Source organism: Staurois parvus, unplaced genomic scaffold (genome assembly GCF_062004578.1).
Source record: "Staurois parvus isolate SC_StPar_1 unplaced genomic scaffold, SC_StPar_1.0 ptg000264l, whole genome shotgun sequence".
NCBI classification, from domain to species: domain Eukaryota; kingdom Metazoa; phylum Chordata; class Amphibia; order Anura; family Ranidae; genus Staurois; species Staurois parvus.
In genome coordinates, this window is record NW_028318060.1 from 14,389,025 (window position 1) to 14,413,331 (window position 24,307).

A 24,307-nucleotide genomic window follows, 5' to 3' on the forward strand; every position below is an offset into this window, starting at 1 on the left:
TGTCCTGATCTGTGAAGTAACCAAGTATGCCTTGCAAGAGACCTTTCCTGAAAATAACAGGCTGTCTGTTTGACTGATCCTCTTATTTCATTTGAGTCTACTTTTAATTTTGAAGCCTGTGTGTAAAGAGCTGCTAGGGGAGGGGGGGGGGGAGGGGTTTAATCTACCTTTGGCTTTAGGTCAGGGGTAGACAGGTTTGTTCTTCAGCAGGCTGTGTGTCTGAGGGGTTGTGTAAGTTTCTACCTCCCTGCCTGTGCTCCTTTGTGGGGAAGCTTCAATTGCATGCAACCCCTTGGTCGTGTTGACTTCATGGGATAAAAATCCTTAGTTCTTGCAGACTTAGAAGTCCCTTGTAGGCTGTTCTAGCCAATTCAGGGTTTATCTAATAAGTCTTGGACCAGACACACTTTAGACTCTGTTCTTGTCCCTTGATCCTAGGGGGTCAGGGGTGTATAGGCTTAGGTACTTCCCACCTAGACTGGCTAGTCTTTCTTGCCAAGACCTGCTTTGTCTAGGTTCCTTCTCTGAATCTGTTTATTTTTTTTTGGCTTGGCCCCATTCTCAGTTGGCCACATCAAATTGTGGGTCTTTTCTGCCCTACAAAAGAATTCTTTTGTCCCTCCATATGGTTTTTGTTATATTTGATCACCTTCTCCCTTGATCCAAGTTCAGTTTTCCCCTCCATGCAGACTTTCTGTGGTATTTGCTGTAACCCAATATGTGGTATTCATATGCAAGTATATAACTGTGGTGACCTGATGGCCTCCCTGAACAGTTTACTAAAGTGTTGTAAAGATGGGCGCGCTACAGTAGTTTGTACAGTCCATAAAACTCTGTAACAAAAGTCAACATGTTTCAGGGGCAAGAAAATCTACCCCCCTCCCCCCTTCATCAGGCTAAAAATTAAACCGATAAAGTAAAGAATATAAACATTCCCTGAATGTGTTTTAAAAAAACAAAAACAAAACACTATGTATAAAATGTACTTTTATTGAAGCTAAAAAAAAAAGTAAGTAAAATGAGGTTTTTTTTTGTTTCATTAGGAGTACATTGAGGTGATTATACTTTCAAACTTTTTTTTTTATGTGCTCCAGGAATTTGTATATATTCTTTTCTTTACGGACTTTATTTTAACTGAAACACATTGGATTTTTCTGCAGAATAAAATCTTTTATTGACTGTAGGAACTAGTGTGTTGCCCCCCTATTTTCAATACTTTAGCTCCCTCCATGTGGAGTCTTTCTTTAGTGGTGACTTGCTATATTGCTTGATGCTTAAACATCAGGGTAACCTCCATAGCAGTCTGATTATGTCAGTATTTCTGTGCTCAAAGCGGTACTTTTTTTGCATGGAAATATGTAGTTTTGTTTATTGTAGGCCTGTAATTTTTAGGAATAACTCACTGAAATCTGTCTGAACAAGAGTCTAGTAAACATCTCAGGTATGTTACAATTTGAAACACGAAATCATAAATTATAATTTAATCAAAAAATATAATAAATTTAATTCAATAATATAATCAAAACAAAAACACTGAAATATGAAACATACGAAATATAGCGCCAAGTTCGCACATCACTGAGCAAAGTAGCAAAATCGTTTTCAGTGTCTGATGAGGAATTTCCCCCACAAATCATCACTCAATTCTGGAAGTGGCTCTAATTTACTATCGCTGTTCTCTAGCTGGTCTAAAACTGCTTTTGACCTAAAAGGGACGCTTTTTGGATGCCATGGACGTTTCTCAGTTTCAAGGCAGAAAGAACAGTTAAAATGCAGGCAGGGCACAGGACAAAGCACTAGGGACAAAATGTATGTGAAATGGTTTGATACAGTAATGTTATACTATGATTTTAGTGTATTTAGTGAATGTCACTTTTTAACATTTTTAAATTTCCCGCCGTTCCGTCCCCATATGTCCTGATGTCGCAGGGAACGGAACCCGGAAGACCAATGCCAGAATCAGCCGGAGGACACTGCAGGGGGGACATCACGGGAGTGCAGGACAAGGTAAGTGAAGAACAGATCCCAGAGCAGCGCTGCAGGGTATTCCTGAGTGTAGCTCGGGGTTACCGCTTGTGGTGCTGAAACTTTACCCCGAGCTACACTCGGGAATACCTCCAGGGAGGTTAATTCTGTGTCCTCCCTCTGGTTGTGTTGGCAGACTCCCCTATGCAGGCCGTCCCCAGTTCTGTTCCTTTGGGCTTATTAGCAGCTGTATCACCCTCCCCTCAGCTGGACTGCTATTGGACATCCTGATATAGTACCTGAATTCCTGTATCCCTCAGTGGACTATAAACAGCCTCTCAGCATTTTCAACACAGAGGAACCCTTAAAATTACTTTACGGTCTCAGAAAAACCCTGTTAAAATGACTATACCTACAACTCATGATACATTAGTGTGATGGTCAGTGGGAAGAATACTCCTTACACTTGTGATCACTGGGAAGAATTACCCCTTTGCAGATAGCTAAAAACATCAATGGTGTCAGTGGGAACTTATTTGACAGGCAGAAATTGCTCAAAGAATCCTAAGGTTTCATGGAACCCCGGTTGAGAAAACACGCATTATTGTGATGAATAGTGGGAAGAATGCTCCTATTTTTGATCATTGGGAGGAATTACCCTCTAACAAGATAACTAGAAAGATCATTGGTGTCAGTGGGAACTTATATAAGAGGCAGAAATTGCTCATTGCTCAAGGGATACCCAACAACCTCTGAAGGAACACTAGTTAAACCCTGGACTACAAAAGTAGAGTTTTCGTATTCATTGCAAAAAGTTTTCTTGGAGTCCATTAGGAGATGTGTTTATCCAGAATGTCCATTTTATTGCAAGTTACCAAGGGGATGAATATAAAAGGAGTAGTTATCCTGGGCTGGCCTACAATTTTTTTGTTTGCCATTTTCAAATCCTCCTATAGGTGCCAGTACAACCCAACAGTATTCATATTCCCGGGCCCCTCAATGGATGTATGAATTTTAAGTATTTAACGGCGAGTACAAAAATCCTTTAATATTCCACTTCAACGTCATCTGATTACAAACCATACTCACTAGTTCCACTATCTAAACTATATGGTCTCTGCATTTCTTCTGTACACGGTTTTGGAAGCTGTCACATTTACATATCTACATGCTACATAGAGAAAGCATCTTCCTACTTTCATATTTTTGTCACTGCCTCTGATGACACATACTAATTAAAACACATACTTGGTTTGGAAGGGAGGAAGACTGACATCACAAATGTCCAGCAAACCAGAAAAACTGTTGGCAATGGATGATCAAATACTTTGTCATTTTTTTCAATGCTACAAAGAACTGGAATAGGTGTCTTCAGGCTCTCGAAAACATTACATGGGTAATGATTTACATATTTATATTATGTGCTGAATGGGGATTGTAACATTAGATTGGCATTGGTAAAGCAAGTCTGCTTTAGGAAATGGGAGTGTTCTAACTTAAATCATAAATAGATAATCCTATTGTGACAACTCAAATATTTTAGAAGTGCATTTCCACTGCAACACGGCTTAGATCATTGGTCAAATATTCCCCAAAAAGAGCTATATAGTGTAGTATTTTCAATACAATAGAAAACAACAGTGCCACTGTGCCTGCATTCCTGCAATCTCTGTGATCTCCAACTAGTGCTCAATCCACCTAAGGTGACCCACCACCTCACGGTTCATGCACCTTACCAGATCCTCCTAGGTCTGAAGAATGTACATCCTTTGACAAACTAATAATTACGAAAGTGATGTCAGACTCAAACCGGAAGTCTAGCGGTGGCCATCTTTGTAGAGGTCCAATGAAGGTGTTGTATGCTGGCGTTTCATACACATTGTAAGCACTAAAGAATAAACCAGTTTGTTTTATTTGGTACACTATGGTCTGCCTATGTTTGATTTCATTACATATGGGCAACATGGAGTGGAACATCGGCATTAGAGGAGATCTTTGAGGTGTAGTAGTTCACTATGAGATTCCATGCTTCAGACCTAGGAGGATCTGGTATGGTTCATGAACCGTGAGGTGGCGGGTCACCTTAGGTGGACTGAGCACTGGTTGGTGATCACAGAGATTGCAGGAATGCAGGCACAGTGGCACTATTTTCCATTGTATTGAAAATACTACACTATATGATATCTCTTTTTGGGGAGTATTTGATTATGAAAGAAGAATGAAAATGAAGTGATTTTCAAGATTCATCTCCCTTTCATAAGGCAAGGATTTTTTATTGGAGGGTAAGAGTAGGAATTATGGATATTGATTGATGTCACATGGTAGTGAATTGACACATTAGCACTTTTTTGTGAGTGTAATATATATTTTAGCTTATTATATTTAAAAAGATAACGCACTATATGTGGTTTTTTTTTTTTTTTGCATGAGGAGCTGACACTTTTTATGAAAGAAGGAAAAGGAGCACACAAATTTTTGCACATGAACAGTTAAAAATAAACAGTGAGAACCTTTGGAGGATTGAAGAATTTATAGTATGAATATCCTACGTGACTGTGAGAAGGGACTTTTTGATGTATGATGGATTTTGATGCTGGATTCTAGTTTATAATGTTTATGCTTTAGTTTAGGTTATAAAAAATGAGGACTCAATAAAAACATTGCAGGGTGGAAAGAGCAAAGTCTGCTTTGATACACTACACCTATTTTATTTTTCTACTACTTCATATACCTTTCTCTTCCTAGTGGATGTCCCAGGCAAATCTGCATCTTTTTCTTCTTCCTTCAAGGTACAAAGAGGTCAATTAGAACACAAATACATGCATTTTTGATAATGCTAGAAATTGTGAACTATATCTCCCCCCGATGGTCACTTCTAGAATGACATGGTATCTTGTATATATAATAAATAAAAAAACAATGTGTGCTATCAAACTAGTGAATAAGCTAACAAAATAGAGCTGCTGCAATAACACTTAAAAGGTGATTCCACACTTAAAACATACATAAATAGTGTTGTGCTAACTCATATAGACATAATAGTCCATAAACAGATTCAAACGTGATAGTTCAATCAAAATATGAAATATAAATATACATATAAAGTGCTTAAATAGTGAAAATCAAATAAGGTGCTTGAATGGTGAAAAATCATTACGATGTACGCCGGATAAAGTCTATTTTAAAAACACGGTGCTCCACCTTAATGCAATGTTCCTCCACCTAAAAATATATATGGATGGCCGCTCACCTCCTATGGTGGACCCATAAATTAATACAGGTCAACCAAGCATGGTAATTCCAAAACAATGCTCTAAATGGCAGCAGAGAGCTGATGACAGGCACCCCTTCAATGACAGTATATACGGGAATCTTCTCAGCTTAACTTCACATATAGAAAGAAGAGGACATCTGCCATAGTGTAATACTGTTCTAATTCCACATAAAATAATTCCAGAGTGTCACTCACATGACAGAAGCAGTAACATAGCGACTTGCAATTCAAAACTCCCGCTCTGTAAAAAGCCGACAATGACGGCACTAGGGGCGGAGTTAAGCTGAGAAAAGACCCATTTATACCGTCATTAGCTCTCTGCTGTCATCTATAGCATCAATTTGGAATTACCATGCTTGGTTGACCTGTATTAATTTATGGGTCCACAGTAGGAGGTGAGCGGCCATCCATATATATTTTTAGGTGGAGGAACATTGAGTTAAGGTGGATCACCATGTTTTTCAAATAGACTATTTATCCAGAGCACATCGCAGTGATTCTTCACCATTCAAGCACCTTATTTGATTTTCACTATTCAAGCACTTTATATGTATATTTAGATTTCATAGTTTGATTGAACTATCACGTTTGACTCTGTTTATGGACTATTATGTCTATATGAGTTAGAGCAACACTATTTATGTTTTATGGTATCTTGTATACAGTGGGGAAAATTATTATTTGATCCCCTGCAGATTTCGTAAGTTTGCTCACTGAAGGATCTATAATTTATATCATAGGTGTATTTTAAATGATAGAGACAAAATATCAACCAAAAATCCAGAAAAACCACATGATACAAATGTTATAAATTGAGTTGCAGTTCAGTGGGTAAAATTAGTATTTGATCCCCTACCAACCAATAATAATTCTGGCTCCTACAGACTGGCTATGTGCTCATATGGTACTCAGATTAGTCCTGTCAATTTAAGAAGGTGCTCCTAACGACAACTCATTATGTGTATAAAAGACACCTGTCCACAGAATCTCTCTTTCTTGGCACCACCATGGGCAAGACCAAAGAGCTGTCAAAGGACATCAGGGACTAGATTGTAGACCTGCTCAAGGCTGGAATGGGCTACAAGACAATCAGCAAGAAGCTTGGTGAGAAGGAGACAACTGTTAGGACGATTATTCGCAAATGGAAGAAATACAAAATAACCATCAATCGCCCTCGGTCTGGAGCTCCATGCCAGATTTCACCTCATGGGGTATGGATAAGAAAAAGTGAGCAATCAGCCCAGAACTAAACGGGAGGAGCTTGTGAATGTTCTCAAGGCAGTTGGGACCACAGTCACCAAACAAACCATTCATAACACAATACGAAGCCATGGATTGAAATCCTGCAGAGCTCGCAAGGTCCCTCTCCTCAAGGCACATGTACAGGCCCATCTGAAGTTTGCCAATGAACGTCTAATGATTCAGAGAAGAATTGGGACAAAGTGCTGTGGTCAGAAGAGACCAAAATTTAGCTCTTTGGAATTAACTCGACTCGCTGTGTTTGGAGGAAGAAAAATGTTGACTATGACCCTAGAACACCATCCCTACAGTCATTATGCTTTGGGGCTGTTTCCCTGCTAAAGATACAGGCCGACTTTGTCGTATTGAAGGGCCAATAGACGGGGCCATGTATTGTAAAATCTTGGATGAGAGCCTTCTTTCCTCAGCCAGAACACTGAAGATGGGTTGTGGATGGGTCTTCCAGCATGACAATGACCCAAAACATACTGCCAAAGCAACAAAGGAGTAGCTCAAGAAGAAACACATTAAGGTCAGACCTTAATCCTATAAACAATATATGGAGAGAGCTGAAACTTTCTGTTGCCAAGTGACAGCCAAGAAACCTTAAGGATTTAGAGAAGATCTGTAAAGAAGAGTGGACCAAAATCCCTCCTGCGATGTGTGCAAACCTGGTAACCAACTACAAGAATAGTCTTAAATCTCTGCTTGCCAACAAGGGTTTCTTCACCAAGTACTAGGTTATGCTTTGAATGGGGATCAAATACTTATTTTACTCACTGAACTGCAACTCAATTTATAACATTTGTATGATGTGCTTTTTCTAGATTTTTGGCTGATATTCTGTCAATCATTTAAAATAAACCTATGATATAAATGATAGATGCTTCATTTCTTTGCAAGTGGGCAAACTTACAAAATCTGAAGGGAATCAAATAATTATTTTCCCCACTGTATATGGGATGTTTCAAATTAGTTCTCCCCATTTTAATAATTTTAGTATTGCTTTAGTTTTATTTACAATGTTCTACACTTCCCACATTGTAAACCAGTTTTATTTTAAACTTCATTAAAATGTATATCACTGAGCTACACTGCCATATCTTGTGCAAGGTGATAACATTTAAGGCAGCCTCCTGTGGCCTTCCTATCAGGCTTCAGAAAGTAGACAGAGCCCAAAAATGTACTGCCTTTTTTAACACTCCCATAGCCTTACCGACCAAAAAACTGGAGTACTGCTAAAACGTACAGCCACTGCTACCTCTGCTGCTTTCACCTCTGTTCATTGCTGCTGCAGATCTTTACACCACTAGATGATATCCAAATTGTTCTAGTACAAGTGATTCAGTATTAACTTGATGTAAGTGATTTTATGCTATTTTGTAAACTACAACTACTTTTACTATACCAGACCTATGTCCTCCTTTGTTTCTTGTACTATGCAGGCACTGAACTGCTACTTCTATCTGTGCTTTGGTGGAGTACATTCTTTCACAAGACAGTTACTGTAATAGGCTAACAGGCTAGTCCAACAGGGGATTCTGTTATCAGGTTTTGTAACACTTTTTACAGCTAAATTTCACCTTCATGTTGCTGCAGCTACTGATGATCATTACGCAATAAGAAATGTGTGCTGACTAGTTATACCTGTCTGTTTATAGGATAAAGTTTCCCTTCAAAGGTTTGGGCAAATATATCTGAAGCTTTCACATTGAGAATGGGCTTATATTTTGAAGGTGGATCTAACAGCAGCTAGCGGCAGCAGAAAGCTGTATGTCTGTAGGACAATGGTTGGCACCAATGAAACTATTTTTACATACCTCTATCTATTATGGCAACAGTTTGGTAACTGGTTTTACCCCTCTAGTGTACAAGCAGCTGGCCTCCTACTTTTATGATGCCAGGTGTAAAAAAACAAAAACAAAAAAAAAAGACAAAACACATTGAAAAGCACATTTATTTTGGTGTACAACATCTGGAGCATAGAATCAAGTTAACTCTCCCCTGTCAGTTCCCTTAAAATGTATCCAAACCCCAAATCAAAAATGTGTAATATGTTGCAGCTTACCAATCATTAATGGCCATTTCACTCACAGTGCAGATACTGGCATTAATCAGCACTGGAAATAGAAAGCCAGTAATCACCAGGGCACACAGAAAACTACTGTTTTCTATGTGTCCTATACACACTGCAATGCAGTCCAGAGTTGTGCAGCAATTTGCAATAAAATGCAAACATGCTGCATTTTTTTTGCTGTGCACTAGACAGGATCACATATTACTGTACAGCAGTGCAACACACCGTACTGCTGTACAGTGAAATGAATGAAGTGTCATTTTTGTGCACTTTAAAAAAGGGGGGGGGGGGGAGAGCTGTGTGATGCACGCTGCCCCCTACTGCCAGCTCACTGCAGCAGGAACAAACAGCTTCCGCATACTGAACTGCTGTGGCTTGGTGTGCGGCACTTGTACGAGGCAGTGTGAATGGACCATTGATGTAGTGGCTGCATTCGTTTTTTTCTGCTCAACAAAAGTTAACTGACTGATTGCTGTAGAAGGGGCATGCTGGAAAACGTCGTACGATCAGTGCATGCTGACAGCGGCAGGTTTCACTGTCAGAATACAATGTTCCCATAGAATAAAGAGGGGGAGGGGGAATTCCTTCATCCACCTCATTTGTATGGATGAAGGAATCAGATTTTTTTTTTATCCACTGGCTAAAGGAAAAAAAAAAAAACACACCACATGTCTATAGTCACCTTTAGGGTGGCTCCTGTCTTTACTATAGCTTGCAAAGCAGAATTGTCAACCTTTGAAGAGGGTAGTGTTAGAAGTACTACCAAAATTAGGTGGACTTGATTAAATATTACATTTTGGGGAAAAAGATTTACAATACTTTTTCAGTAGAAAGGGGAAAGATAAAATCACCATCAGGTCTTTATTGCTGTATTCCTACGGTGTGGTCCGTACCAATTCTCATTAAACACTGCACAATGCATCCAATTCCTCTTTAAAGCCTTTCAAGAGAGGTAAAGTGACTAACTTAACACACTACTACCTAGAATTGAGCAAGTTATTGGGCTCAAGTTAGGAAAAAAAGAAGACATTTGGTGTTAATTACCTCTTCAGAGTCTGACAATAGCTTCTTCTTCATGATGTTGTACTGTGGAATAATATCATAGCAACTCTGGTCCCTAAATGAAAATAAAATAAGTTCAGTGGAAATGTCCAAAGATAAATTGCAGTGTACCAGCTCATAGCTACATATAACTAGCATGAGCCATATTTTAACCATCATGGCAGCCATCACTTTCTCAGTCTCCCATTAAATTGGAACACAGTTACAGATAATCGAATCAGGTTCTAAAACCCACCTCATCTCCCAAGTTGCTGTTGTCAGCCCCTAGTTGAATTCTAACGAAGGCTGCATTGAATATCTGCAATTGAATTGATGAAAAAAAAAAAAAAAAAAGTAGTAGAAGGGATTTTCCTGGGCTGGTCCACCATTTTTTCATTTGGCAGTAACCAATCCTCAAGTGGGCAGTAGAAAAATCCAAAAAGGTGAAAGACTTCCCGTGTTCCTCAGTGGACTACTTGGCACTACACACTACAATTATGTAAAACGTACATCCAACGGTAATCGTTGAATATGTAGGTAGAATCTGTCTATTTTAATCCATTTACTGCCAGCCACAACTAAAGGCCAAACTTTTTTTTTTCATTTTGGATAAAGGGAGGGTTATAACCAGTCAGCCTTTTTTAATGTGTCCCATTGGGGAGATTTCCCTTCAATTCCTGTCCCACAGTCAAAACAGAAATTGATAAAAAAAAAAAAATCCCTCCAAAATGAAGGAATCCCTGGCTGTCACTGGGGTCACAGAACTCATGTCCCTAGTGGAAGATGTCCGCTTTATTACTGTTCTGGGGGCAAGCTAAAATTTGGGATTTTCTTTCACTTACGAAAACAATAGTAATCAGTACAGAGAGGATGAATCTTCCTAACGGGAGCGCATTCAACAATGAAAACCTGACAGATGTTTTAATCTCTCTCCACGCTGTCTAAAACTTAAAAAAAAAAAAAAAAGTTTAGCCTTTAGTTATGCTCAAGTTGATATTTTTTTTCTACAGCTTTAGTTACCTGCAATTACCGTATTTTTCGCTTCATAAGACGCACTTTTTTCCCCCAAAAAAAGGGGGGAAAACGTCAGTGCGTCTTATGGAGCGAATATGGAGCGGCCGGTCCGGTATTTCCACCACCGCGTCAGAATACAGGGCCGGCTGCTCAGCCCTGCAGCAGGACCTTACCTGTTCCTCTATGCAGCGCCGCGCTGTCTTCCCGGCTTCTGTAGTGTGGGCGCTCGGCTTGACAGCCGGGTGCCCAGTGCGCATGCGTGGGAAGCGGTGCGCTTTGTGAATGGTAAGGCGGCACAAGGGACACATGACAGGTTCCAGAAGCCGCCGGACCAATCACAAAGCTTGGCGCTTCTCGCTCATGCGCACTGGGCACCCGGCTGTCAAGCCGAGCGCCCACACTACAGAAGCCGGGAAGACAGCGCGGCGCTGGATAGAGGAACAGGTAAGGTCCCACTGAGGAGTGGACACTAACCAAAGAACAACTCCGCGGAAGAGCGGGTACCTGTCAAATTCAGGTACCCGCTCTCCCCCCTCCCCAAAGGTCAGCAGTCATCTCCTGTGCTGTGTCCGCAGTCTCTGGTCATCTCCTGTGCTGTGTCCGCAGTCTCTGGTCATCTCCTGTGCTGTGTCCGCAGTCTCTGGTCATCTCCTGTGCTGTGTCCGCAGTCTCTGGTCATCTCCTGTGCTGTGCCCGCAGTCTCTGGTCATCTCCTGTGCTGTGCCCGCAGTCTCTGGTCATCTCCTGTGCTGTGCCCGCAGTCTCTGGTCATCTCCTGTACTGTGCCCGCAGTCTCTGGTCATCTTCTGTACTGTGCCCGCAGTCTCTGGTCATCTCCTGTACTGTGTCTGCAGTCCATTGCTTTAGAATATTTTTTTTCCTGTTTTCTGCCTCCAAAATCTAGGTGCGTCTTATGGTCAGGTGCGTCTTATGGAGCGAAAAATACGGTAAGTATGACCCATGATGTGCAGGCTGCTGAACTTCAGGTGCTGTGGCGGTTTAACAGCTTTGGATCTCCAGCTCAGCTGCACTAAAGATATGACAGGAGCATTCCCCCCCCCCCCCCCCCCTGCAGCTTTAACATCAGGTGTGAAGACCATTTTTGAAATTCAGATTTTTTTTTATTTATTCTTATTTTACAATTTTCCCTTTAAAAAAAAAAAAAAAAAAAAAAAAAAAAAAAAGACTCTTCCAAACCATTCATATTCTGAAACCACAGAACTGATAAAATAGAAATATAGCACGACTGGTTTTGTATGTCTCATGATAGCTGTGCAAATATTTATGAAAATATTTTGATAAAAAATACACTCAATTTGTTATTAGCGCTCACAAACACAACATAACTTACAAAATTTCTACTAAATCTAAAACACCAACATAATTAAATAATTTGTACATTTTAAATTGTACCCTTTTGAAACATGGTGAAAACTTATACAAAAAAATCTCAGGGTTGGCATTACAACGGTGTTGCGGCAACATCCTGTGCGTGCTGCAGTACAGCATGTTGCAATAAAATGAATATATTTTATTGCAATCGAGTTAAAAAAAAAACAATAAAAAACACAACAACAGATGTTAAAATGAGGGGCAACACATCACACTGCACTGCTACAGACAGAGTTGAAAGAATATAACTCTAAAAAGTTCTAAACTTCCTATTTGTAAAATGTGAGATCTAGGTCTTAACATTTGTCATATTTATAATACAACAGTTGCAACTGATAGCCCTACCCAATTTTAACATTACTTGCGCATGGGAAATCACTGCTCTTATTTAATACTTTGTCTTTAATTCATTGAATACCTTTCTCCCTTGCTCACCACCTTATATGCCACATCCTGCAAACAGAAGAGTACGTTCACCTTTTGTAAAAAAAGAATAAATTGCACATTTTTTTGCAGGTAAAAAAAAAAAAAAAGTACATTTATTATTTTTTTGCCATGTGGCTGCACTGTTGGTGGGAGGTGGCTGCATATGAGCACGTTACATGTTACATCCTAAATATTGGTATAACATACTATTAAAGGTAAACTTAGCCTTTAAGATTTTAGTCTTACATCCGCAGATGCATTCAACCAATCTATCCATCATCCTCCTCCAATCCAGCGTCGTTCGACAGCCTCTGTCTGGGGACTCTCCCTCCTCATTGGCTCATTGGTCAATCACAGCCTGTGGGCCAATGAGGAGAGAGTGGGGGGTGGGGCAGAGCCACGGCTTTGTGTGTCTTATGGACGCATAGAGCAGTGGCTTGAAAGCGAGCACATAGTGGTGCTCCCAGGGCAAGCAGCTTTCCCTGGGAGCACTGCTCAAGGGAGAGGAGCCAGGAGAGCCAGCAGGGATCAAAAAAAAAAAAAGATCAGGGCTGCTCTGTGCAAAACCACAGCACAAAGCAGGCAAGTAAAACATTTTTGTTAAAACAAAGCTTAAATGTCACTTTAAGTGTGCTTAGGATTGCTTGCCTTTAATAGGTATTCCTCTTATCCATTTTGTTAGAAATACTGTATGTTATTTTTACAGGACTAAACATGGAAGGGCAAAGAATACACTTACTTTATAAATGCCAGTAAAACATCTGTGACAAACTTGGCTGATTTTACAATTGGACTCCCAGGCTCATTAAAAGTTCGAGTGTTATGCTCTATATAACGCACTTCCCACATTAGTGACGACAGACGCCTAAAAAAAAAAAATCACTTTTATTATAATTATTTTTACGAACCTGAAAAAAAGTACGGTGGCAAACACCCAACAATTTATATAAAAGATAGCATGCAATGATGTCTCATTCTTGTGCTCTCATATGCAGTTCCCCAAGCATGTTAGACATTAATAATCTTACCAAGGGAGTAGAAGGGCAATCACTAATAATAAAAAGAATTACGTTTTTTTATTTTTTTTAACCAGACATAGGGTTTTGTATCGGGTAAAGTTGACAAGCCCAAGTAACTGACTGTTGATATAACACATAAATGAATTAGGTCCCTTTCACACTGGTGGACTCCGCCAGCGGATCCGCTTGCTCAGCTGGGGGATCTGTATGCTGATCCCCACTAAACAGGTGGATAACACAACACATGTCCGTTCTACTTATGCAGAGCAGACACTGACACAGCCCGCTGTTCTCTATGGGACAGTCGGATGTAAAACGGACAGCCTATCCGTTTACATTTGACTATCATCCGGTCTGATCCGTTAGAAGTCTGTTTTTAATTATTAAGATCAGATCGGATGCAAGTGATCGGATGCAGGTGGGTGTAAATAGACCCATGTCCGTTTAAATTGGCTGCAACATAGGAGGTCAATGCATGGTCCAATCGGGTCCGCCTGAAAACTGGAAAGGTGGACCAGATCAGTCTGTCCGTGTGAAAGGGGTCCCACTGTCAATTTGCAGATCACAAATCATGGAATAACTACCTGTAGAACCTGTTTTCCAGTCGCTGTTTGATGGTACTGAGATCAGTTGGGTATGCCACAACCATGCTATACATTGGGTAGGCTTGGAGGTCTACAGGAGCCACAAAGGCAGAAGCAATGTCTAAAGGTTAATTAAAAAAAAACAAAAAAGAACACCACATTAAGGGTCTTACTGAGACTAGATGTAATAAAAAAAAATGCATGCATTTTCATCTTTACATATTTTAGTTTTGAAGGATCCAATTCTGCTGACTTGAATATAATGATGCTCTTCACTAAAATCAAATAATTGACATGCCCTGCCTACATGGCTATTTAGACAATGTAGTCAATTACATTTATAATTGGAGCACAAAGTTTGGCTGTGAACAAGCAACAATTTCCCATGTCACGACTCACCCCCTTCCACATCCAAGTGCACTACATTTGAGAGGTGTACTTTGTATTATGCACTTATAATGTGCTCGTATGAATTATTAATAGATTTAATTACAAACTCTTGTTAGTGCAACTGCAAATGAGCCATAGTGCAGTGCAAGCTACTTGACATACTGTATATACAAAGAAACCACATTGGAAGAAATGTATGGTTCATACAGAGCAGCCACATGCATCAAAACATCCAGGAATCACACTAGCATGTGGATCTTATGTAGATTATGTATTTTTGTTGGCTGTTTGTGAAAAGATTCTGCAATTAAACCATCTCACAATGCATTTCCCTCTGGAAATCTACAGGAGAGAGCTTTATGCCTGATAAAGAAATAAAAAAAACATAGCACTGAACTCATGTAGCCCTTATAAGGGGTGGGTTCTTGGCTAAGCGGTGACACTGCTCAAATCTAACATGCTGGCTCTTTGTCTAGGTTTTTATAGCTGTGACTCTACTAGGAGAATTCGTTAGAGTTGGGGGGGGGGGGGGGTAGGTGCTGGGACCAGAAAGCAGAGATAGCAATATAAACTCCACAGAGGTGCTAATCTTAACCCTCTGTACTAACACAAGTATTTCTGCTGCTGGCTGTCCCATTTGACAGATCTTCATTTGCTTTATGATTCTCTAACCCAAATATCCCCAAGGGACACAGACAGCAATAAAAACCTGACAAACCGGATTGGAATGTACATTCTGTGCTAAAAATTAAACACTACAGGCAAGTGGTGCACTTTTGTCCTAATGGATAAAAAAATCTCCTACTAATCACTGAACTAAAATTCTTCCAATAAACATGAGTCACTGAAACAACTAGCAGTTAATGAGTAGGTATAACTGACATTTTAAACATGTCTAGTTCTCATGATCGGGTCATACACATATTACAAAACTTTATACCTAAAGTCATCAGCTGGTTGATGCCACCAATGATTCTCTCGCATTCTTCATCTCTGCTTCTACACCCCCACTCTCCATCCAGGGTCCTGTAGAGCAACGACCGCACCTCAATTTCTGTCAATGGTACACTGGTGCCCAACTCTTCGGGAAACACAGCTAACAGTTATAAAACGGGAAAATGGTTAAAACTGTGCATTCAGTTAAATCACATATTGTAGTACTAAACGGCCACAAAAACGGTTGAAGCTTTAACCAAAAAAGCTCTAAAATGGCTTTGTTCATCTGTACATACTTCAGGGTTTACATATCACTCTCACATTCAACACTCAGGATTTTTTTACTTTGGAGAAAAAAGGTTTTGTACCGTAAAATTTCTTTTTTTTTTTGGCGATACAAGGAAAGTTCTAAACCTGCAAGTTATATGGACATGGGCAAACAAAAGAATTGTAAGGCTAACCCCTTTATACTACAGCATACCTCCCTACAGAAGTACCAGGAGGGGTGGGACAGAGTGTCTGCCAGGTTTCAGGTCAGTGTTCCACATCCACCTTTTTTTTTGTTTTTTATAAACAAACCTAAAAAAAAAAATGGTTCCAAAATATTGGGGTATGTTGAAGAAAGATGGAGAATAGAGTCGGTTCTGTCTAACAGATCTAAGACAACCTCAACATTGTTGAATAAACTGGTTAAGAATATACACTATACTGCCAAAGGTATTGGGAGGCCAACCTTTACATGCACATGAACTTTAATGACATCCCAGTCTTAGTCTGTGGGGCTCAATATTGAGTTGGCCCACCCTTTGCAGCTATAACAGCTTCAACTCTTCTGGGAAGGCTGTCTACAAGATTTAAAAGTGTGTCTATGGGAATGTTTGACCATTCTTCCAAGAGCACATTTGTGAGGTCAGGTACGGATATCGGACGAGAAGGCCTGGCTCGCAGTCTCTGCTCTATTTCATCTCAAAGGTGTTCTATCAGGTTGAAGTTAGGGCTCTGTGCAAGCCAGTCAAGTTCCCCCACCCCAAGCACACTCATCCATGTCTTTATGGACCTTGCATTGTGCACTGGTTCGCAGTCATGTTGGAACAGGAAGGGGTCATTCCCAAACTCATCCCACAACGTTGGGAGCATGAAATTGTCAAAAATGTCTTGGTATGCTGATGACTTCACTGGAACCAAGGGGCCAAGCCCAACCCCTGAAAAACAACCCCACAGCATAATCCTCCCTCCACCAAACTTTACATTTGGCACAGTGCAGTCAGGCAAGTACCGTTCTCCTGGCAACTACCAAACCCAGACATGTCCATCGGATTGCCAGACAGAGAAGCATGATTCGTTACTCTAGAGAACATGTCTCAACTGCTCTAAAGTCCAGTGACAGCTTGCTTTACACCACTGCATCTGATGCTTTGCATTGCACTTGGTGATGTAAGGCTTGGATGAAGTTGCTTGGCCATGAAAACCCATTCCATGAAGCTCTCTACGCACTGCTGTAGTGCTAATCTGAAGGCCACACAAAATTTGGAGGTCTTTAGCTATTGACTGTGCAGACAGTTGGCAACTTCTGTTCACTGTGCGCCGACTCCGCTCTGTCATTTTACATGACCTACCGCTTCGTGGCTGAGTTGCTGTTGTTCCCAGTTGCTTCCACTTTGTTATAATACCACTGACAGTTGACCATGGAATATTTAGTAGCACGTAAATTTCACGGATGGATTTCTTGCACAGGTGGCAACCTATCATGGTACCATGCTTGAATTCATTGAGCTCCTGATAGCGACCCGTTCTTTCACAAATGTTTGTAGAAGCAGTCCGCATGCCTAAGTGCTTTATTTTATACACCTGTGGCCATGGAGGTGACTCTCGAATCCAATGATTTGGAAGGGTGTTCCAATACTTTTGGCAATATAGTGTAGTTGATCACCCTAGGAGGAACTCCAAACATTTTACTTTGTGCCACAATAGTGACTGGGAATGAGGGGCAGGATGCAATTTGTGGAGTGGAAAAAGGACAGATATTGGAAGGAAATACACACTAGAAGGGATATAAACAGGAGAGTAATTAGATATAACAGGCTCCTAATGAGCTTTTGAATTTGATTTTTAACGTCTTCATTTACAATTACTGATATTTAAGTTAACGTATTAGGATATATTGCAGGTGTTTGCTGGATTCCTTGGCGACAGCCACAGCTAGTGTGGGCACGATGGGTGTTTGTGAATATATTTTATGTGCTCCGTTAGTCTTCAAATCCCTGCTGACATCCACGTGGTGCACTGCGTAGGGCTGAGACTCATGGCACCCAACCTGGAAGTACTGCTCAGACCATGCATCTCTTCAGCCTCTTGTGAATACAGTGCTGACCCTGATGACTACCGTGAACAGAGAAGCATCACACTGAGTGGTGTATTTGTGCACTTGTCGAATGCATTCTTTGTAAGTTCTAATACTTTTTTAAAAATGAACCCAAGTATTTTATGCTATGTGTTCTTTTGTTTCATTTCCCTAAACATTGGTGGAATGTACCCTGGAAGATCTTAGCCTGTAGGTGTGTGACAATGACCTACCCCAAACAGATTTAGCCTGTATAACCTAATCTAATATACGTTAGCTTAGGTCATGTATAGAAGGTGGATGCTGGTCCAAGAGAGTGAGACTACACAAGTTTTTTTTTCTTTTTTTGTGGAGGTCTGTGGATGAACACCTATGTTTGGGAATAACCAGCGCACCATATTGAGATTACTGTGTCACACGTGCACTCAACTTCTTTGGTCGACCATTGCGAGGCCTGTTCTGAGTGGAAGATGTCCTGTTAAATCGCTGTATGGTCTTGGCCACCGTGCTGCAATTTATGTAAAGCAACAATTAATTTTTTCAGATCCTCAAAGAGTTCTTTGCCTTGAGGTACCATGTTGAACTTCCAGCGACCAGTATGAAAGAGTGAGAGCGATAACACTAAATTTAACACAACTGCTCCCCGTTCACACCTGGGACCTTGTAACACTAACGAGTCACATGACACCAGAGAGGGAAAATGGCTAATTGGGCCCAGTGTGGACATTTTCACTTGGGGGTGTACTCACTTTTGTTGCCAGCGGTTTAGACATTAATGGCTGTGTGTTGAGTTATTTTAAGGGGACAGCAAATTTACACTGTTATACAAGCTGTACACTCACTACTTTACATTGTAGCAAAGTGTCATTTCTTCAGTGTTGTCACATGAAAAGATAGAATAAAATATTTACAAAAATGTGAGGGGTGTACTCAGTTCCGTGAGATACTGTAGGTTTAAATAGAAGCGCTGTACAATATCATAGCCCAGGAATCGATCCATGCACTCCCTCATGCCAAGTAACATCACAGCATCTGTCTCTAACAAAAGTGCAAAGATAAAGGTCGTTGGGCATGAACACAGCCGTTGCTCCCACTGTGACAGCCACACAGATGTACAGAGTCAAATGCAACAGCACCCACACATATGACATATTGTTACACAGAGCCTGTGTCCATTCATCCACTGTGTTGAAACAGACATAAAAGAGACGGTCTGTGTTACTAAACATGGGTCTGCAAGGGGCACGGATCAAAACGTCCCTGTGAACAAGGCCTTCGTTACAAGAATTTCATCCCACTAAGTATCATAGTATCATGTAGTATAGAGTGCAGCTTAATAAAGTTGGCTCTTTTGCATACTAGAGTTATTATATACTCTGAATAAGCAGTAAAACTCCTTTAAAACTAGCCATTAATCAGCTTCATATCTATAAAGCATGGGAAGAATTTAACTCTGAAAATTCATTGAATTCTTAGCTATTTTTCTATTGCAACAGAATATTGGCAGCCTACTAATGTGAACCAGACTCTAAAGTCTTTATTGTGATTTCTGAATTAGAAAAACTTCACATTAAAAGGCAACTATAAAGGTCGGGTATGGTTTTTTTTAACCCTTGTTTGACACTATTTATTTCAGGTACTTGTATAGCACTGTCAATTTACGCAGCGCTTTACATATATATTGTACATTCACATCAGTCCCTAACCCTCAAGGGGTGTACAATCTAAGGTCCCTAACTTACATTCATACATACACATACTAGGGACAATTTAGACAGGAGCCAATTAACCTACCAGCATGTCTTTGGAATGTGGGAGGAAACCAGAGTACCCGGAGGAAACCCACGCAGGCACAGGGAGAACATGCAAACTCCAGGCAGGTGGTGCCATGGTTGGGATTCGAACCGGCGACGCTAGTACTGCCAGGTGGACGTGCTAACCACTTAGCCACTGTGCTGCCCACTACTGTACGTCATATGTTGGTGGCAGCAGGGGGTTTAGCATAGCAGCTGGTAGTGTGCAAGTCTGACAAGCAGATAGTAGAGGGAAAGGAGACCAGCAAATGTCCATTTGCTGATCTTCCCTAGCTAATAAAAACCCAAAAGCAACTAGGAATTAGTCACTTCTGGTTTCTGTGCTTTTTTAGCTTCACTGAGTGCAGGGAAGACACAAGAGGGATCTGGATTACTCATTCAAAAAGAACCTGACACAGTAAACATGCTATCATATAGGGAGATATTGGTTGAGGGAAAAAAACAAAACAAAACTGTATAAAAATGCAAACGTACACCCAAGCAGTTAAACGTCCCTTCCCCCAATTGAGTACAGCCCCCCACATGCATGTTACATATTGCTACAAACACTGGAGTGAAAGCAATGATTCTAGGCCCATTTATGGTCAACTCTAAACTGTTGACTTATGAGGCAGGGTTCGACAAATCCCACCACCCTGGACATGCAGCACCGGGCAGCCGACCAAGGCAGGATCTAGGAGGCTTAATTACCCGTTACCTACCCACATTTCTGGGAGATGAGCAGTCTTTGGAGTATATAGGGGGCAGGTACTGAAGCCATGTACTGCCTGATGTAAGAGCAATCCTGTTAAGTCTGTAGTGCTGTTATGACAGGAGGGGTAGAGCACAGAGCCCGCAACGCCTCACTACTCCTGTAGTTCCTGCTTGTAAGATTGGAAGGGGTGGGACTTGTGGAAGATGGGTGATTGGGGGGGGGGCTGTTTGTGCTGGGATGGGTATGGGGGGGCAGTCAATGTGTCCTTTGTGCTAGAATGAGGAATGGGAGGGAGGATGTGTGTCAGAAGACAGGACTGAGGAAGACTTGCAAGGATGTGGATTTGCACGAGGAAGGGGATTACAATGGAAAGGATTTGTGCAGGGATGGGAGATTTGAGGAAACATGCTGTGTGAAAAGACTCCCCCACACTCCCCAACCAATCCGCACACACCGTGGCCCACTCCTCCTGCCAGTTTCAGAGACACCCACATTTTTAAGGCTTGACATGTGTGGTATCTATTTACTATCTGTGTGCACTAAAATTAAACAGCATATTTTTTACAGAAATGTTAATTCGAATAAATACAAACCATTGTTGGGTATGAGTTCCATATCCCAAGGGCTCATCTTCTCTGCATCACCATTGTCCCAACTGAAAAATACAGTTAACTGTGTGAAATGAAGACAACTTGTATCTATAAACCAGACTACACATATTTTGATATTGCAGCCAGTTAGTGTATTCAAAATGTACAGGGCCAAAAAAGGGCTGTGAGCTTAAATAACATGAAATTTGGAGCAGAAGTTGTTCAATCATACATGCCTTTCAAAGGAAAAAATTAACTGCTTGTCCAAAGTATACGAACAGATTACCCAGGTATATTCATCTGGATTTTTGCATGTAAGGCCGATGTACAATATTGTTATACCAATATGGAGAAACATACAGTTGTGTTAAAAATAATAGTCTTTAAAAAAGTGAGTAAAGCTCAAAATCCTTATAAATGCTTCGAATTTATTACTTAACAGAAAGTGAAGAAAAGGGAATATTGGGCTGTTCAAAAAATAGCAGCGTATGCATTTTTCTTTACAAACTCAAACATTTACTGTGCAAACTGAAAAATGCTTGAGGATTTAGCTTTCTTGTGAATCACTGAGCTAATATTTAGTTGTATAACCATAGTTTCTGAAAACTGCTTCAGATCTGTTTTGCATGGAGTCGACAACTTCTGGCACCTGTGAACAGGTATTCCAGCCCAGGACGATTGTACTACATTCCACAATTACTCTGCTTTTCTTGGTTTTACCTCAGAAACAGCATTTATGTCACCCAACAAGTTTTCTATTGGATTAAGGTCTGGGATTTGGCTGGCCACTCCAGAACGTTGGTCTGGAACCGAGATGCTGTTCCCTTACTGGTGTGTTTGGGGTTGTTGTCTTGTTGAAACACCCATTTCAAGGGCATTTCCTCTTCGGCATAAGGCAACATGACCTCTTCAAGTATTCTGATGTATTCAAACTGATCTACGATCCCTAGTATGTGATAAATAGGCCCAACACCATAGTATGACAAACATCCTCATGTCATGATTTTTGCACCATCATGCTTCACGGTCTTCACTTTTTACTGTGGCTTGAATTCAGTGTCTGGAAGTTGTCTGACAAACTGTCTGAGGCCCCTAGACCCAAAAAGAACAATCTTGCTTTCATCAGCCCACAAAATGTTGCGCCATTTCTCTTTAGGCCAGTCAATGTGTCCTTTGGCAAATTGTAACCTCTTCAGCACCTGTCATTTCTCCAACAATGGGACTTTGCGGAGGCCCCTTGCTGAGAGCTTGGCTTCACATAGGCGTCTTCTAATTGTTAGTTAGAGTACTCACAGGTAACTTTAGACCTTCTTTGATCTTCCCGGGGCTGATCATTGGCTCAGTCTTTGCCATTTTGGCTATTCTTCGATCCATTTGAAAAGTAGTTTTCAGTTTTCTTTCACCTCTTCTTGGTTTTGGTGTGCCCTTTTATAGCACTTTAGATAATTTTAGCTGAACAGCCTATCAGTTTCTGTACTTCTTTATATGTTTTCCCCTCCCCAATCAACTTTTTAATCAAGTACGCTGTTTTCTGAACAATGTCTGGAATGACCCATTTTACTAAACTTTTCAGAAAGAAATGCACTATACCCAGCAAGTATAACATTTGCTGCCTTCGTCCTTAACCACTTGCCTACTGGGAACTTTTACCCCTTTCCTGCCCAGGCCAATTTTCAGCGTTCAGCGCTGTTGCATTTTGAATGACATTTGCGCGGTCATGCAACACTGTATAAAAATTTCTTTTGGTAGTATTTAATCACCACTGGGTTTTTTATTTTTTGCTAAACAAACTAAAAAAAGACCAAAAGTTTAGGGGAAAAAAAAAAAAAAAAAAAGGTCTTAGTTTGTTACAAAATTTTGTAAATAAGTAATTTTTCTCCTTCACTGATGTGCGCTAATGAGGCGGCAGTGATGGGCATTGACAGGTATCACTGATGGGCACTGAAAGCAGCACTCATATATAGCACTGATTGGAACTGATAGGCGTCACTGAAAGGCAGCTCTGATGGGCACTGATGTGCACTGGTAGGCTCCGATATGTGGCATTGATGTGCACTGATGGGCACTATGTGGCATTGATGAGCACTGATAGGGCTACACTAATCATCAGTGCCCTGATGATCAGTGTAGATGTCCCCTCTGAGGAACGCCACTTACCAGCTCTCCTCTCCTCACACGCAGCTAGCATGAGGAGAGGACTGCCAAAAACCGGCATTTCCTTGTTTACATACAATCAGATGTGTTTGGACACAGCTGATCACATGATACAGCCTGTGTCATCGGCTCTTTACTGTGATTGGTGATCTGACACAGCGCACCACTGATCGCCGCACATCCCCGGGGGTACGCATGCGCAGTTAGAGTGAGAGGATGTCATATGACGTCCTCCCAGAACGAGAAAGCCACCTCCCGCCCATCATTTCCTTATATGGCGGTTAAATAAGAGCCACCTGTTTGACACCTGTTTTTTTCACAGACTGCATGACCTCACTAATTTAACTCCACACTATTATTTAGAACACGCCCCTTTCAATTAATGATTCAAGGCAGCATGCATGTCATGACTGTAGGGTCTGATGGTTTTCGATTACTCTACATCTACTAGTAAATTATTTGCCATGTAGATAAGTAACTTATACCAAAAACAGTGATTTATCTGGTTAGTGATGTTGGACCGCTATTATTTTGAACACAACTGTACTTCAAAGTACTGTGGATAAAGTCAGAGTGTTAGGCAGCTCATAAACGATTATTTATTTTTTCTTTGTTCAACCAGAGGATTAAAAAAAAAAAAAAAAAAAAAACAAAAAACAAAAAAAAACACAACTATTCCCCCATCCACACACTCAACGTGGATTGGGGAATCACTCCCGCTGAGCTATTGTATTCTGACAGCGGGGAAACTTACCACTGTCACAACACACTGATCAGCACTGCCAGCAATAGCCAGCAGTGATGATCGTGCAGAAATTTTTCAACAGACGATTGGTAGATTAATCAGTCAATGTCCACATTACAGATCTGTGTATTCTAACGGGGGGGGGGAGGGGAATCACTGTCGTCAAATTAGAATAGCCTAGTGGGAGAGATCCCTGTATTTCCATCCCTTGTGTGGATGTGGGGATTAATGTTTTTTTTTTTTCTTTCAACCTACTGGTTGAATGAAAAAAAAATTGTGTGCATACCCAGCTTAAGATTAAAGCTTAAAACCAACTGATCTATCCACTCATCTAATGGACTTTACTATTTTGTGTACATTACAAGAAATTAAATGCCAAAATCCAATGAATATTTAAGCAAAAATGTTGGTAATTAGATTGGTAATATGTAACATTGCTTACCAAACATTGTAGCATTGGAATAAACTGTCTGAATACGCTGACTGCAGTGGCTCCTGACTTTCTATTGTGCCAAACCACCAGGCATCATCAATCACTGACCGAAATCTGTCTCCTGCAAATGAAGATATATATATAATTATTTTCTTGTATTTCATTAACACAGAACTAAA

The 24,307-nt window shown here is 40.7% G+C and overlaps 1 protein-coding gene across 1 annotated transcript in view; it reads right to left on the bottom strand.

Moving 5' to 3' along the window:
• Window positions 1-24,307, bottom strand: part of PHIP (PHIP subunit of CUL4-Ring ligase complex) — a gene marked incomplete at its 5' end in the record, with an annotated part of 124,164 nt that overhangs the window by 28,220 nt on the left and 71,637 nt on the right. Inside the window, 7 exons of the mRNA XM_089681311.1 lie at window positions 4,697-4,747; window positions 9,600-9,672; window positions 13,168-13,293; window positions 14,032-14,152; window positions 15,362-15,517; window positions 20,800-20,861; window positions 24,138-24,249. Coding sequence (XP_089537437.1) covers window positions 4,697-4,747; window positions 9,600-9,672; window positions 13,168-13,293; window positions 14,032-14,152; window positions 15,362-15,517; window positions 20,800-20,861; window positions 24,138-24,249 — 701 coding nt within the window. The remainder of the gene's footprint in view (window positions 1-4,696; window positions 4,748-9,599; window positions 9,673-13,167; window positions 13,294-14,031; window positions 14,153-15,361; window positions 15,518-20,799; window positions 20,862-24,137; window positions 24,250-24,307) is intronic.